This window comes from Lagopus leucura, unplaced genomic scaffold, assembly GCF_019238085.1.
Source record: "Lagopus leucura isolate 7727_CA_CO unplaced genomic scaffold, USGS_WTPT01 Super-Scaffold_100002, whole genome shotgun sequence".
NCBI classification, from domain to species: Eukaryota; Metazoa; Chordata; class Aves; order Galliformes; family Phasianidae; genus Lagopus; species Lagopus leucura.
In genome coordinates, this window is record NW_024962263.1 from 35186350 (window position 1) to 35201717 (window position 15368).

At 42.6% G+C, this 15368-nt stretch overlaps 1 protein-coding gene across 1 annotated transcript; it reads right to left on the reverse strand.

Moving 5' to 3' along the window:
• Nucleotides 1-68: 68 nt before the first annotated feature.
• Nucleotides 69-14246, reverse strand: CNDP2 (carnosine dipeptidase 2). The gene is made up of 12 exons (XM_042869291.1): nucleotides 14158-14246; nucleotides 11468-11548; nucleotides 10764-10907; nucleotides 8301-8463; nucleotides 6827-6915; nucleotides 5736-5936; nucleotides 5130-5214; nucleotides 4472-4632; nucleotides 2494-2658; nucleotides 1841-1982; nucleotides 1198-1345; nucleotides 69-759 (listed from the first exon to the last, which is right to left on the reverse strand). The coding sequence occupies exons 2-12, from the start codon at nucleotides 11525-11527 to the stop codon at nucleotides 690-692; spliced, it is 1428 nt and encodes a 475-aa protein (XP_042725225.1). The 5' UTR covers nucleotides 11528-11548; nucleotides 14158-14246; the 3' UTR covers nucleotides 69-689.
• Nucleotides 14247-15368: the final 1122 nt, after the last annotated feature.

Here is a 15368-nt window from a genome sequence, read left to right on the forward strand (position 1 = left end):
CATCTGCCTCAATAGTCACAGAAACATTCCTCCCAAGTCATAACTTTATCCTCAGAAACAGAGCCAAATACTAGAGCATGATTATTTATTGTCCTTTTTAGGGAGTACAAAGGCAGCTTTACAAAGATGACCAGTAGTCATTATCACAGTGAATTTTGTTACAACCTACTGCAGTGAGAATTGAAACCTGCAGGCAGGTATAAACTGTAAGACAAACTACTCTTCCAAATCCTTTAGGAAGACAGATGCCATGCTACAGCTTGAGCACACTCCAGTATAGCCCCTAATCTGTCACTGTGACTACTTCCAGAACATATATCTTCGAAGTCTTGGAAAAAGTACCTTAAACCTGGCCAACAGTTCTGCAGCTAATGTGGCTGCTGAAACAGTTGAGAGCACCCAGTTCCTCCTGCATTACAGGAAAAGTAGATGAGTATAGCAAGCCGGAACTTTGAAGTGATACAGAGAAGAAAGATGCCTTTCAGGACTACTGGACAAACAGGAAATAGCCTGTCATTTGAAGCATTTGAAGATTTTTTGTTTACAATGTTTGTTTCTTAAGTAGAACGGCATGCTTCCCTCTTCTCCAAAGTTGCGGAGTGTTGGTGGAAAAGGGGAGCCACGTAAGAATTAATAGATGCTGTTTCCTAAGAAAAGTCAGACTTCTGAATCACAAGCCAGAAGGTGTCTTAGTTCTTCAGTTGTGAAACTTCATAGAGGTATGCACCAAGCATCTTCACTCCCTGAATGTAGTTGTACCTGTAAAGACAGCTTCCATCAGCACTACTGTAGTTTGAGCTGCTTTCCTAGCAGTTGTGCATGCTGCAGCATTAGCCCTCTGTCAACAACAGATGCTACAAGCAAAACTGTGGCAGGAAACAGACTATTCCCAACCTGCTTGCATTTCCCTTGGCAAGACAGAAATGTCACCCATGAGGTAAGACAGAGCAGCCCAGCTCTGGGCTGAACTATGAGAAGTTACTTGTTGCAAGCATGCACAGCCAGAAGCAGTAAGGACTTAACAATTCAGCTACAGACCAGTACAGACCAGTTAGCACAACCACCCACTCAGCCATCCTCCACTAAGGATGTCTTCCCAACACTTGAAGCGCTTCATTTGCCTTAGTTCTTTTCATTACACACAAAAAGACCCACAAGCACAACAACTCAGTCTGGCACGGGGATAAATATTCTTACCTATTCAGTTTCTCATTTTGAGAGTGGGCACCATCATCTGCAGCTCCAACAGGAAGCAGCATGACATTCTTGCCTGTTGCTTCTTGGAAAGTGAGGGTAACAGGAATGCTTCCTCCCTCCCTTGTCAGATCTGGTTCAACTCCAAAAACTAGAACAAAGTGATACTCTAGTCAGTTTGAAATTGTACCTTTTCTAAAGCTTCTCTGATAGATTGCACAAGTAACAGAACTGTGGAGTTTCACCCCAGATATAGTGCTGGAGTACTGTCAATTTCATATGGTTTATGAACTTCAACAGAAATCAGATTTGCCCTTGTTATCCTACCTACAGCTAAGGATGCCAGAATGCATAAGCTTTGAGGGCTTTGACAATGTAAATTATCTGAACTACTGACATTTGCATCCTTATCTAAGAGCAACACCATGCCAGACTTGTTCCATGTATTGGAATGAGCTTGATAGTAACTTTTCCTCCATCCTGTACTTCAAAATTAAGGATGGCACATGAGATGCTTTCTTACTCAGCAAGTCAAATGTATCACCCAAGTAAGACACCACAAATATTCCACAAACATGACCTCCACAGTATTTCTTGAGGTGCTGGAACAAGAATACTTCCCAAAACAAGTGGAAAACCCACTGACCTGTCTTCATGGCCCTTCTGCCAGCCATGTAGTGCGGATGATCAAAGTCTGACACCCAGGGTTTTCCACCATGGCCTAAGTATACCTTGAATTTGTTAGGGCTCTGCAGCTTTGCAAACTGTTTGCTCAGGTAATCTTTAACCTATAGGAAACAAAAAAAATCAAGTAGCCTTATTTTACTGTTACATGTATGAACACTGGTGAAGACAGTATACTAAAAGCATCCTGGAGACTCGCAGGTCACAACTGCATGCAGCAGTAGCTTTCATATTACTATTATCTCATATTACTATGTAACTCTGCAGTCAGAATATCTCCATCAGGCAAGTAAAAGCACTACTGTAAAACAGTCACTATGCTAAACTCTTACACTTTTGAATAGACTCTTGTGGTAGCTCAAGTGCCCCACAGTTCAATCAGCATTCAGTTCTCAGCTGCATCTTCAAGTTAGCTGAGAGAAAGCAGAGACCAAGGCCACAACAGTTCAGTGTGGTACTACACTCATTCCCTCAAATACCTGAACTGAGGTGCAGACAGGGAAAACTGTAGCACAGAAAACAGAACTGTTTCAGAAACCAAAAACATTTTTCCTCCCAGATACAGAGAAAAGAAGCTGAGAGGCTTTTAGAGATCATTAATCCATCTCAACATACATGGTTGGTGACCTCTTCAGGAGTCATGTTTGGCACAAGTCTGATTGAGAACTTGCCAATCACTTTCCTAGGAATCACAGTCTTGGCTCCAGAGGCTGAGAAGGCTCCTTCAATTCCATGGAGAGACAAGGAAGGATATCTCCATCTATGCATAAGGATATCTCTCTGTAGAAGCAAAGGAATAAATGTAAGGTCACATCAAATTTTGACAGATGATGAGATTGACTTGGGGGAGCTCTACTAAAGACTTGCAAAGAACAGTGCTTTGCTCTCCGACATGGAGAAGTGCACCTCAACCAAGACCACTCAATTGCAAACAGAAACCAACAATTCTATTAGGCACATTTAAATAGAAGAGCTGGCTTTCAGCAACTGCAGAGATTTTTCAGCAACTCTAGTTTGGCTTTCACCTAGTTCTGCAGAACTTACTGGACATGCCCATTCTGCTTCTGAAAAGAATACAAATACATTTATAAAGATGCTCAAGCACGATAAGAAGCATACTGTAAGTTCTGGTCCCCACAGCATTAAGTCAGGCACATGTCTTCAATACTGAGTCACACACTAACAAAGATCAGAAACTTCATAAAAACCTCACTGCTGCCAACTGAGGCACACAGCATGCTCCTCCTTTAGCTGTTGACAGTACCAGCTGTATTAAACTGACTGAACTCCAAGGTCACTGACATGAGCACTACTACCTACCATCACAAGGCCATTTCAGATACACATTTCCACCTTGTTGCCTTGGACACAGTTCAGTACACTGGACGCTGTGAATTCAACACATTTGTGTCCTGGGCAGACAACTACAGTAACTCAAAGCTGAATTACACTGCAGAGGTTAGAGAGACTTAATTTTGTGGGCTTTAATGCCAAATTTGTTTTGTGCCAGGTACAGACTGCCTCTATTCTTGAGCAGAACTATCACTTCTCAAAACTTTCAAGCACGCAGTTCCTCACCTGCAGATTTACAAGCCTTCTCATCTCCCTTTAGCCTCAAAACATTTCCTGCACACATTAACTTTGAATTCTCTCCATGAATTACACCAGGATTTCAGTCTAGCTAAGACAGAACAGTTTTAGTACCTTAAGTGAAGGGCACCATGCCAACTCCTTATATACAAGTTATATTTCATCCATTACTTTATAGAGAAAGACTAAACAATAAAGTCTGTGTGCTCTCAGTTGGTATAAACTCCTGCATGTAGAAACAACACTGAGCATATAAAATTGTTACTTACAGCTACTTCAGTTCAGTCTGAAGTCCTCTCCTGATACTACCAGGAGAAAAGACAGACCTGCATGTGTAAACTCATCTTCTACAACACTTCCTTCAGTATGTTATGATAGATTTACATCCATAGCTCAGATTTTAAACATTAGTATATACTACTTGTACCTTGTATTTTCTGGCATTCATTTAGAGAACTCATGGGATGAAGATTTGAGAAACAAAAGACATGCATATACTGAACTTGAGCCTGGCCAAAGATTTCAGCAGCTGACAGAAAGGTCCTTGCTTGCTAAGACTAGGAAGATGTTCTGCATGTCAACCTTAAGACCACAGTTAAACTGTTTTCTTACCTAATGAGAAGATTCAACTACATAAGAAACTAAGTTTCAGATAACCCATTGAACTTTCTACAAAGATTCATTAAGTCAGATGCTTAGTGCAGACATAGTATTTGACTTCAGGAAACATTTCTCTTGTGCTAACTGCTCTTATCTAGCTTTAAGAGGACAGCATTAGATAGGAAAGTTCCATACAAGTTTGAAATGCTATTCACACGTGAGTAAGGAACAACTTAGGAGCAGCTTTAATATAGCCTAGACTGCTTGCTTTAAATACAGGACAACCTAGACAAAGTTTCCAAGTGCATGCTTTGTAGAGGAACTGCTAGTATTAAGTATACAATTAACTGTACAGTATGTCTGAACTTACAAGCTAACCAGGGCATGCAGGAGTACAGTATACCTTTGTATCATGCAATAGTTTTGTAGCTCCTACATCTTTCGCATATTCTTCTAGGTCAAAATCAATTTTCTCATAAATGGCCAGCTCCTCATCAGTAACGGATGCAACTGCTTCATTAATGCCTGGAATGAGGATTTTCCCTTTCTTGTCTATGAGAGAACCTGTAAACAGAAAGCACTTCAGATCAGGATTTAACCAGAAGAAATAAATGCCATTATGGGGGAACAGTTTCTGTGGGAAGTAGTAGTCAGTCTTCTGAAAATATCTGTAAACGTAATGAAACTGCTCTCCACCTCCCAGGGTCTTTTCCACAAAACATAAAGGGCACCGATGGATTTTGCAAGCTATCCAAAAACCTGTACTGGCTGTTTGAAGATAGGACTGCTCAAGGAGCTCAATATGGCATCCATAGTTTGCAGGGAGTTTGCAGGGAAGAGCTGATTAAACTAGCGCAGAAATGTACAAGGTTTTAAGAGAAGCTAGGATAGACCTTCTTCACTGTTTCTGTATCTAAGGTATCACTCTATTTTACACTTATCCTGGTAAGCACAGCTTCATGGGCTCTCCATAACAAATGGAGTGTAACCAGTGCTTAGGAATGCTTTAATGGGGCTTCCTCCCACTTTAGATGCATTCACTGAAATTTGCTTTTTCTTACCCATTAAAGCAATGAGATCCGTCATGGCCTCATGTATTGAACCACCATAAACTCCAGAGTGAAGATCTTTGTCACTGCATTCTACCTGGTTAGAGATGAATTATGAGATTCAGGTTAATTTTAACATCAAAACAATGAAAATTGCGTAGATTTCTATCCTAGATTTTTGTTGCACGTATTTTGAGAATGCATCTGTTTTTGAAAGCTGACCATTCAGTTGTAGTGCATTTGAGCAGATATGCTTCCTATTGCTTTGTCAGTGCAATAGGAAGTTCCTATGCAAGCTCCTACTACTGACTGTCCCAATCCTGGAGACTTCAGAGGTGACTTCTTGACTCGCAGAAGTATCTGGATGAAGATACATGCCATGAGATAACCTTCCAGTGAAGCTCTTGGATAGCTGAAAGTTAACCCTTCTGTCCAAATATCATATAGGATACTAAAAGGAATTATTCAGATTATTCAGATGATTATGGTAGGACCTGTTCTATCTACCCCGTCAGTCCAATCATTTCTGAAGAAAACCTATTGGCTTGAAAAACCTGGATTTTCTAATAGAAAATTTAGCTCAATAGTACTAGCCTGGCCATGTATTTCAGAACTTACCTCTATGAAGTAGTAGCAAATACCCCTCAAGCCATAGGTGATACAAGGTTTATTCTTGCCTAGCCAGTAGTTGTCAGAAATGCAAATATAATCCACATCTTTGAAGAAAGCATCACGCTGAGCAAAAATCAGTTCATCAAGGCCTTCTGACCCTGATTCCTCCATACCCTCTAGGCAGAACTTAATATTTACTGGAAATTCCTTTGAAAATGAACAAGAACAGATTAAGTATAGGAAAACATTCAATTCCTTCAGTGACCAGTAATTTTACATCTATCACATAACTAAAAAGTACAAGGGTAGCTTAGTTCTACAGAGGCTGAATACATTAATTATATTCAAAGTCTGTTTTACAAAGTACAGATGCACTTAAATCAAAGGCACTTGTGCTACCTTTCATTTGATGGAATCCAAACTCTTCAAAAAAGTTTTAACTAAGCACTAGACCAACTGGTTCCTAATCCTCTTAACTGTGGAAAAGCAACAGAACAGCTGCCAGAGGTAAATCACAGGACTAGAAAAATTAGTTAAGCATAAAAATTGCCTGCTACAGGACAAGTCAGAGCTACCTTGTCTGACCAGCCTACCATATTCTAGAAGCACTAGAGAATTGCTAGCTCTTTTCCCAGTAATAATCAGTCTTACAAGATAGCTCAAGATAACTACTTTATTTCTGATTGCACTTTTTCTTTCACAGAAACAGGAAAGCTCCCAAGTTCGTGATACCATGTTAATCTTTTCTTAGAATTCAGTGGCAGTGAGACATTAAGCTTTGCTGAAGGCCAGGCTAATTTGACATGCCTTCATGCAAGTCAGTTATTACTCCTACTCCAGATGACTGCATATATATTTTCCTTCCTATGTATTTCTTTAAAGCAAAAATGTTTTAAGTGCAATCCAAGCCATCTACAAAACCAGCTGGTCAGCAAGTCAATTCAGTTCTACCAGGAAGTTAGGAAATTTACAGGACTGTTGCATCATTCCTTCAATCAGCTGAATAAACAGGTCTCAGAAAGGCTTGTGGCTTGGCTAACATTTATTGCTAGACTCAGCTGTATGCAAAAACAACAGAATACATACTGGGCACACACCTGATTAGTTTTCTGATAAGCCTCCAAGGCATTCAGCCAGGCAAGCACTGGACCTTTGTCATCTGTTGATCCTCTCCCATACAGCTTTCCTGCAGAAATCAGACAAATTAACCAGAACAGAGAAAATTAGAATGAAGTTTGTCATCTCTTAATTGTAGAAGAAAATATCTTTCTGGATAAGCCTTTTAGCACCACTTACACTAACTTTCCTATGAGATCCTTCTGAAATAGCAGTTTTATTATCCTACTTCATACACTCACGCAGTAGGGTAGGTACTGCAGTAGTTAATTCACCTTCAGAGCTACCCCACCTCTTCCATGAGCTGCTACCTGGGTAGAACAAAAAAACCTAGAAGAGATGCAACTGCCTTGGACTAATTCATTTCCATACCCTTTCCATTAATACCATTTTCTACAATTACATCAGTAAACATATAGAAACAATCCATCTCCTTTCAATAGAAAGTTAACCAGCATTGATTCAATAATTCTTTATTTGAAGACTAAGACTTCAATAGCGACCAGTCTCCTGAATACCAGAAAGCTAGTCAGAGAAGTTCTACAGGCAATAGAAAGTCCCAGGAAGCGGCAGTGGGATCAGAGGCAGATATTGTTGCAACACTCCTAAGTACTGGCTACAACCCCTAAGCTGTATAACCACAGCACCAGACCATACCGGAGGCTGCAAGGTAAGCAGCCATTGGGGAATACAACACCTACACTGCCAGGCTGCACAGAGATAAGCCACTGCCTGAGGCAAGTCTAGCTTTTACTATGGGATAACAATCTAATCTTTTAATTTTGATTCTGCTACCTATGACCTAGTGCCCTGCTACAAATACCAGTTACCACAAACACTTCTTGGCAATGATTAATGCTTATGCAATACAAGAACTTTTTTTTTCAGCTTTACTTTCCGCTTGGCTACAGGAAACATGTTGTTTAAACATAACTTACTGCATGATTTTTTTCACCCCCATTACTGGAGATGAACACTTCTCTGGGTACTGGCTCTCCCAAAAAGCTTGTGTACTCACTGGAGCACAGTACACAAAGCAAACCATGCAGGTTGCTGTATCGCTCCTCCCTCTCCAGAAGTAAGGAAGTAGTGTTGAGATACTGCCCCCTGCAGTGGTTCAAAATCTCAGTCTGGCATGACCTCTCAGGCTGCAAGTTCTGAAAGGTACAAAACTAGCACACAGAAGGTTTCTGACAAGTTGTTCTGTTTCGTTTTTAACCATTGAGGGCAACAGTTATAACTTCATTGTAGTTACAGAGAGGAGAGCATGTAGGTACAACTTAAATAAAAAAAAAAACTAAGAGCAGCTGAAATTTTATCTCTATTGTCGACTACTTTTCCCTGCATCTTTTCAGTTACATTAAGTGTTCTCCCTTCCTATTAAGGGTATGACTCTAGAATAATTAAGGAATACCAGCTAAATAAAAGCTCCATTTCTGAAGTCAGTGCTCTTACCATCTCTTTCTACCAGTGTAAAGGGTTCACTGTCCCAGCCGTCCTCCAGTGCTGCTGGCTGAACATCTAGGTGGCCATACACACATACAGTCTTTTTGTGTGGATCTGAGCCAAGCTTTCCCAGAATAATTGGAGGTAGAGGGATCTCTGATCCATCAGGCAGCTAAAAAAGGTGGCAGGAGTTTTTTCTTTTTAAAACACAATATAGAATTTCAGTGACACAATTACATCACATAAATGAATGACTTTAACGCTACACCTCTAATCTCATAACCTCTACAGACAGAGAAACAAAACTAAGCTACTTAACCTGACTGCAAGAAGCAGAATGTCTGTGAAAGCATCACAGAATCATGTCAGAAAAGAATTCCTTACAAGTCTGAGAAAGAGTCAAAGTGTTTCCAAGCTTAGAAATGTTAAACACTCCTACATTAGATTTTAGCAGAGCAAGCTATCTGCATGCCAAACTGCCATATCTAATGCTTACCTCAGCATCAGTACTGAACTCCATTCAGAGTATTCTGCACTGCTTGTCATTGCACTTTCATCCTGTCCACAGTACAGATCTCATGACAGTGATTTCCTGACACTGAAATCACCAAGTAAAACATGCCTATGTTCACATAAGGTCTTTCTTTAACAGCTCTATTTCTCCATACTAGCCTACACTTTTAAGTGAATGGCAGGGCAGTGCTGATAAAGCTAAATTTAGCCTAGTTCCTTGGAGTAACCCATAAGCAATTACCACACGCTATTCTCAGTCAGCACTTAAGTCCATATTGGTGAACATATGCCTAGAAACTGTTCAGCAGATCAAAAGCAGCATCAGATATCACTTCTGGGCTCTAAGTTCAGATTTTTATCAGCTGGCTGCAAGGTCCCTGGCCAATAGCAGCTTTAAGAGATTAAAACAATATTGCAAGAAGTTACAGTAACTAGTACAAATTGCTGTACAGCAGTAAACTTCAGTTGGGTCAGGCAACTTGGCCAATTGCTTTACACTGTTCTTCATTGCTGTAGAAGCAATAGTTCTTACCTCCCAAGAAAGTAACACTAACGAACAGAGCAAGTTTGTCTCAGTGAGTTAATTGAAGTTAATTGAGTTAATTCTTCCCCTCAAGATGAGGCAAGAAGTCGCAAGCTGTCTTGCTGGAATCTGCAGTGCTACAAATAAGTGTATTCAAGTTGCCAGATGCAAGAACTGCTCAGAGAATCCTCTGGTAGGCATAGATTTCACCCTGCAGACATTAGTACCAATTACAATAACCATCTTCTGAAATTCAGATGCTGCAGTACAACTCCATTCTGAATGCCACTATCACAGTGCTCATCTAACAACTTCAGCACGGGACTCATTCTGCGTAACAGAGTGACTGGGAACTTCAAAGGAGCAGATCCACTGGATTGTTCTCTAGGATGAAATTATTCTCAGCAACACACACATTTCTCATGTGAAAAAGCAATCCAGACAGCTGAAAGTTAGGAATAGGTTCATTCTCAAGCATCCATCTCTATGTGGCAAGTGACGAGTGCAATATTTTAATAAGTGTAATACCCTTATGAAAGAATTATTTAGAAGACTTTCAGAAGACCTGAAACTTTAATCAGTATCATCTTTACAGTCTATGGGCCCAAGGGACAAAACCTGCCTGTTAAGAATCACATTTTTCTTTGCAGATGCTCTGTTCACGTTCAATCAGTATTTAAAAAGATTTAACACACAGCCCAACATGTAACAATATGCTTAACTGATATGGCCCCAAGACTTTTCATGATAAAGGTTCTTAACATGAAGCTTAAGACTGTAGAAGGACTTTACCCCATGTCTCATGAGACTGCTGCTTTTCTAGGTCACAACTCACAAGGCTCCTGTAGTGATCTAGTCCAGAAGATACTCATACACCAAGGAATTAGTAACCCATCTAAAAGCCCAAGTATCCCCAGCCCTGTGCAGCTCAGCCTTCAGGCAGACATTGCACTGTGCATATCACTTGGCTGCAAGATAAATCTGGCCAGCAGACTGCAACTTGTAGGCAGATCCCACTTGCTATAGGTGATTACAGCACCTCCATGTCCTTGTCTTTATCAGAAATCACAGCAAGTTCTCATGTGAACATCCCTTTTGTCTGACAATGAAATCAAGTAGTTTTTCAGAAATTTTCACATAGTTTAAATAAGCAAAATGGAACACCTTCACAAATAGGGTCTAAACAGCATGCTACATGCCAATGGGATACCTGCTAGATGCTGCAGTTTGTATTCCCAGCATCTAAAAGGATATAAGATTATCTACACTGCTCTTTCATTGTAACTGTAGCCCTAGTAAATAACATTAAGTGATTCTTTGAAATGTATGAAGTGTATGAGCACCTTTCTTACTGGAATTACAGAAACTAGCACACTTCTGCATGCAGACATCTTACCAGCTTAAGAACTCTATTGAGAAGACAGATGCTCACATACCTTTTGTGTCCCAATATCCATAAGTTGAGCTGTGCCTCCAAGTCGCTCAATATCCTTTGCAGCAACTTGCATCATATGTTTGATTTCAGCCCTCTTCTCTGGCCATGCTGACACACTCTGGATTGCCACCCACTCAGCCAGCCGCTGCAGAAAGACAGAAAAACTACAGTTTTCACCATGCATTGGATGGAAGGCACTGTTAACACTAAAATTGACTGAAATATCAGTAAAGCTTAAACTTGAGGCAAATCAGCTCTATTATCTGCATAACAGCTCCATTATCTACATAACAGAATACTGATATCACACTCAAAACCTCTCTAAAATCTCACTTTCCTACAGTTACACCCCACTGCCAGCCTAGCACAGTCTGCAAATAAGGCAGGCAGACTTAAGGCTATGGTATTTTGTGCACATTATGCCTCTGGTTGCTTTTCCTCAAACAAGCAGAACCAACTAGTGTCTATCAGACCATCTTTGCTCTTTCTTCAAGTGAGATCAGTGAGAGCTGAACACCACATATTTCTTGTCTGGGAGTTGCTCAAACCAGTCATACCCTTTGCCTGACCCCTCTCCTTCCAGTTACCTGACTTCATTATTGGACACACTACACTTGTGTAACTCAAGCTTGAAGCTGGCCACCTTTTAACTTTCAGTATCCCATAGCTGCCTGTACTACAGCACAAATGTCAAAGAAAACTTACCTTAACATAAAGGTCTTGGTGTTCATCAATGTATTTAAAGAGGGTGTCAAGAGCAGCCATCTTCTGACCAGAATGTTGTTGCTGAAAAATTATGTGACAAAAATAATTTAGCCTCCTGAGGTTTCACTAAAGAAGGCTTTCAACTTTCAACTGCTAATGCCAGACATCAAGCCATACAGATGTAAAACTTGAGGCCATTCCCTCTTAAGAAATCACAAAGTGACCAAAGCATGTTCAACTTGAACACCACTGTCTTTGCCTCTCCACAAACAAACTGTGGGAATTACAACTGAGCAGGCTGGTCTGTAGAGATGCTTCATGTACTTAACTAAAGAAACACAGGATAAGCACTACTCAAATGAAACACACTCTCTGAAGTTGTGTTTTGTTATAAGAGTTCAACATGAGCCTTGAACATAGCTAAGTTCACTAAGTGCTTTTTTTTTTTTCTTTTAATCTGACCTCCTCTGAGCACTGAAAGCAGGCAGTTTAAGAAAGTCCTAGCCTGCCACTCAAACTTCCAAAGGAGGTCAGAGTGAAGTCACAAGAACAGAAACCAGCCCCAGCAGAGCCAGGAACTAGTCCAGCACTACCACTTCCTTCTTTTTGTAGGGCTTTTTTTGTGTCACCTGAAGCTCATATGATAAAAATCCAAGACCTTCTCCCTTCTCAGCTCCAAGTCAGAAAAAAGTGAGCTTTACAATCCAGCCTCTGAAACCAACGCACCTGGACCACAAGCAGAACTCCACATTTGCATGCTACTCTAAGCAAGTATGTTCAGCAGCACTAGCTGCTACAATTCAAGAGCTTGTTTAGTCAGCTTAACACAGAGCCCTTAGGCCTTTCTACTTCTATGTGGAAGTCACAAGACAAGTATGATAGTCATTAAAATATCTGACTGTTCATCTCTGGAACAGCTGACTGCTCTGCATAGCAAAATGAACACTACACCAAGCTGTCCCAGACAGTATACTGTGATATCAGCACATCCTACTATCCCAGATCTGTAAGAGACTTATAGAATGCATTTTCTGTCAGTCAGGATTGTATTCACACCAATCTCTGATGGCCTTTTACTCACTGGAGAAATCATGAACCGGTCCAAGCCCTGAGATAACTTATAATCCTTTCAAAAGATTACACAGACACAGCCAAGTTGAAGCACTGCCTTCTACCACAGCCTGATTTCCCTAAAGAATCTATCATACTTATATGCAGCTAAAGCACACATATGATTCACAGAATGGCCTGCATTGAAAAGGACTTCAAAGATCATCTAGTTTCAGCCCCTGCTATGTGGAGGGTCACCAACCAGCAGACCAGGCTGCCCAGAGCCACATCCAGCCTGGCCTTGAATGCCTCCAGGGATGGGGCATCCACAACCTCCTTGGGAACCTGCGCCAGTACATCACGCTCTGACTGAAAAACTTCCTCCTAATATCTAAACTAAACCTCCCCTGTCTCAGTTTAAAACCATTACCCTTGTCCTACCACTATCCACACTTGTCAAGTCATACCCCATCCTGTTTTTATGCTCCCTTCAAGTACTGGAAGGCCACAATGAGGTCTCCCTAGAGCCTTTCTTCTCCAAGTTAAACAAGCCCAGTTCCCTCAACCTTTTCTCATAGGAGAGGTGCTCCAACCCTCTGATCATCTTAGTGGCCCTCCTCTGGACCTGCTCCAAGAGCTCTGCATCCTTCCTGTACTGAGGAATCCAGGCCTGGATGCAGTACTCCAGCTGGGGCCTCACAAGAGCCAAGTAGAAGGGGACAATCACCTCCCTCTCCCTGCTGGCCACCCTTTTTTTAATGCAGCCCAGGATGTAATTATAGATGGCCTCCTCATCCAGCTTCTCATCTACCAGGACCCCCAAGTCCTTCTCCGCAGGACTACATTCAACAACATCTTCCCCCAGTCTGTATAAACACCTAGAACTGCCCCAATCCAAGTGCAACACCCTGCACTTGGCCTTGTTGAAACTCATTAGGTTCACATGGGCCCATTCTCCAGGTCCCTCTGGATGTTTTCCCTCCCTCCGGTGTATCAATTGCACCATGCAGCCTGATGTCATCTGCAAACTTGCTGACAGTACACTCGACGCCACTGCCATACCATTCAGATTTAGAGAAGTCATCAAGAGCACCACCACTGTGCTCACCCTACAACACAGTGACCAGATCCTATGGCAGAACACCACTTCAGCTTCACAGCAGGCATCGAACCAACCCTCTTCTTCTGTCCACAATGAAAACGGACCGAAATGCCTCTTCAAAGGCAGGTGACGTTTGCACCACGGACAGCTTTGCTCTCCTCACCCCCACGGAAGGGCAGCACCCAGGTGAGAGCACCGCGCCACGCCGGGAGAGGCCCGCAGCCCCTCGGAGCACTGCCTGCTCTCACGCCGCGGTCCCGCCTCCGGGCTGAGGCCGCCCGCAGGACTCCGTCCGCGCTCCAGGTTCTCGGAGCGATACAGAAACTCGGTCGCGGCCGCTTAGGGGGAAGGAGCGGGCAGAGCAGGCAGGAGCGGCACGCGGAGAGCCGCCCGGAGAAGGGCCGCGGGAGCGGCCGGGCCGAGATAGCAGGCGGGACACCGCGCAAGGCCCACCGCCACGCCGGCAGTCCGGCCGGCCAGCCGAACCGAGCCGCGCCGCCCCGACACTCGTGACCCCCGGCCCAACACATCTGCTCACCGTCCTCACGCCGTACCAGCTCCCCTCAGAAAGGCGCAGCTCCGCCTCCGTGCCTTAAATACCCTACGGCCGCCCCGCCCTGCACCGCGTGCCGGCCGTGGCTCAGCAGCGGGGGCGGAGCGGGGCGGGGACGCGGGAGTCCGTTGTTGGGAAGGCCTCGCGTTAGGCCTTGCCCGAGCCGCTGGTATTGGCCTTGCGCGGGCCTGCCCGGGCCTGGCCATGGGAAACTTCTTCCTGGCCTGTCCTCAGCCCCAGGAATGTGCTCTATAGCATCGTGTCACCTCACGCTGGCCTCTGTCGGTGGGAGAGCAGAGACACAAAGCTACTTAACCCAGGCATATTTGGCTTAGAAGCTGGAATAAACTTTTTATCCACAATTTTTTTTATTTTATATATATATACGTATACATATATATATATATAAAGGAATATAAATATAAATATATATACGTATATACATATATATATATATATATATATATAATATATATACGTATATATATATACGTATAAATATATATATATATATAAAGGAAAAACCTTGCACGGGAGCAATGGGAAAGAAAGCGTAATACACACAAAAACAGCCACAAAGACAAACAAAAAACCCTGCTTCTAAAATGTAGTCTGTTGCATTTCTGAAGAGAATTGTGTGATGTGACAAAAGATGCTGTTCATAACAGCGTGTCAGTGGACAGAGGAACAGCCTCTGATACCGTCTATCTGGATGTCAGTAAGGCTTTCCTTCCAAATTGGAATGATGTGGATTTGGTGGGTGGACTGTTGGATGGACGAGAAGTTGTGAGATCATATCCATAGAGTGGTGGTAGATAGGTCAATGTCCAGATGGAGATCAGGGATAAGTGGTCACCAAGGGTCAACACTGGGGCTGGGGTTCTTTAACATCTTCATTAATTACACTGACAGTGGAATCAAGTACACCCTCAGCAAATTTGCTGATGATACCAAGCTGTGGAGTGTGGTCAACACACCTGGGGGTGGGATGCCATCCAGAGGGACCTAGACAGGCTTGAGCCGTGGGCCTCGGTGAACCTCATGAGGTTCAGCAAAGCCAACTGTAAGATCTTGTACCTGTGTTGCAGCAAGCCCCACTACTGATATAAGCTGGAAGATAAAAGAATTGAGCTCAGCCCTGCTGAAAAAGACCTGGAGGTGATGGTGAATGGGAAGCTGGACATGAGCCAGCAGTG

Bases quoted from the DNA above. Each gene is read 5' to 3' on its own strand.
- CNDP2 (XM_042869291.1), bottom strand. From the start codon at position 11,527: ATGGCTGCTCTTGACACCCTCTTTAAATACATTGATGAACACCAAGAC. The intron at 8,464-10,763 runs GTATGTGAGCAT...CACCTTTTTTAG, and splicing joins TGGATATTGGGACACAAAAG to CTGCCTGATGGATCAGAGAT. The intron at 760-1,197 runs GTAAGAATATTT...CTGTCTTTACAG, and splicing joins CAAAATGAGAAACTGAATAG to GTACAACTACATTCAGGGAG.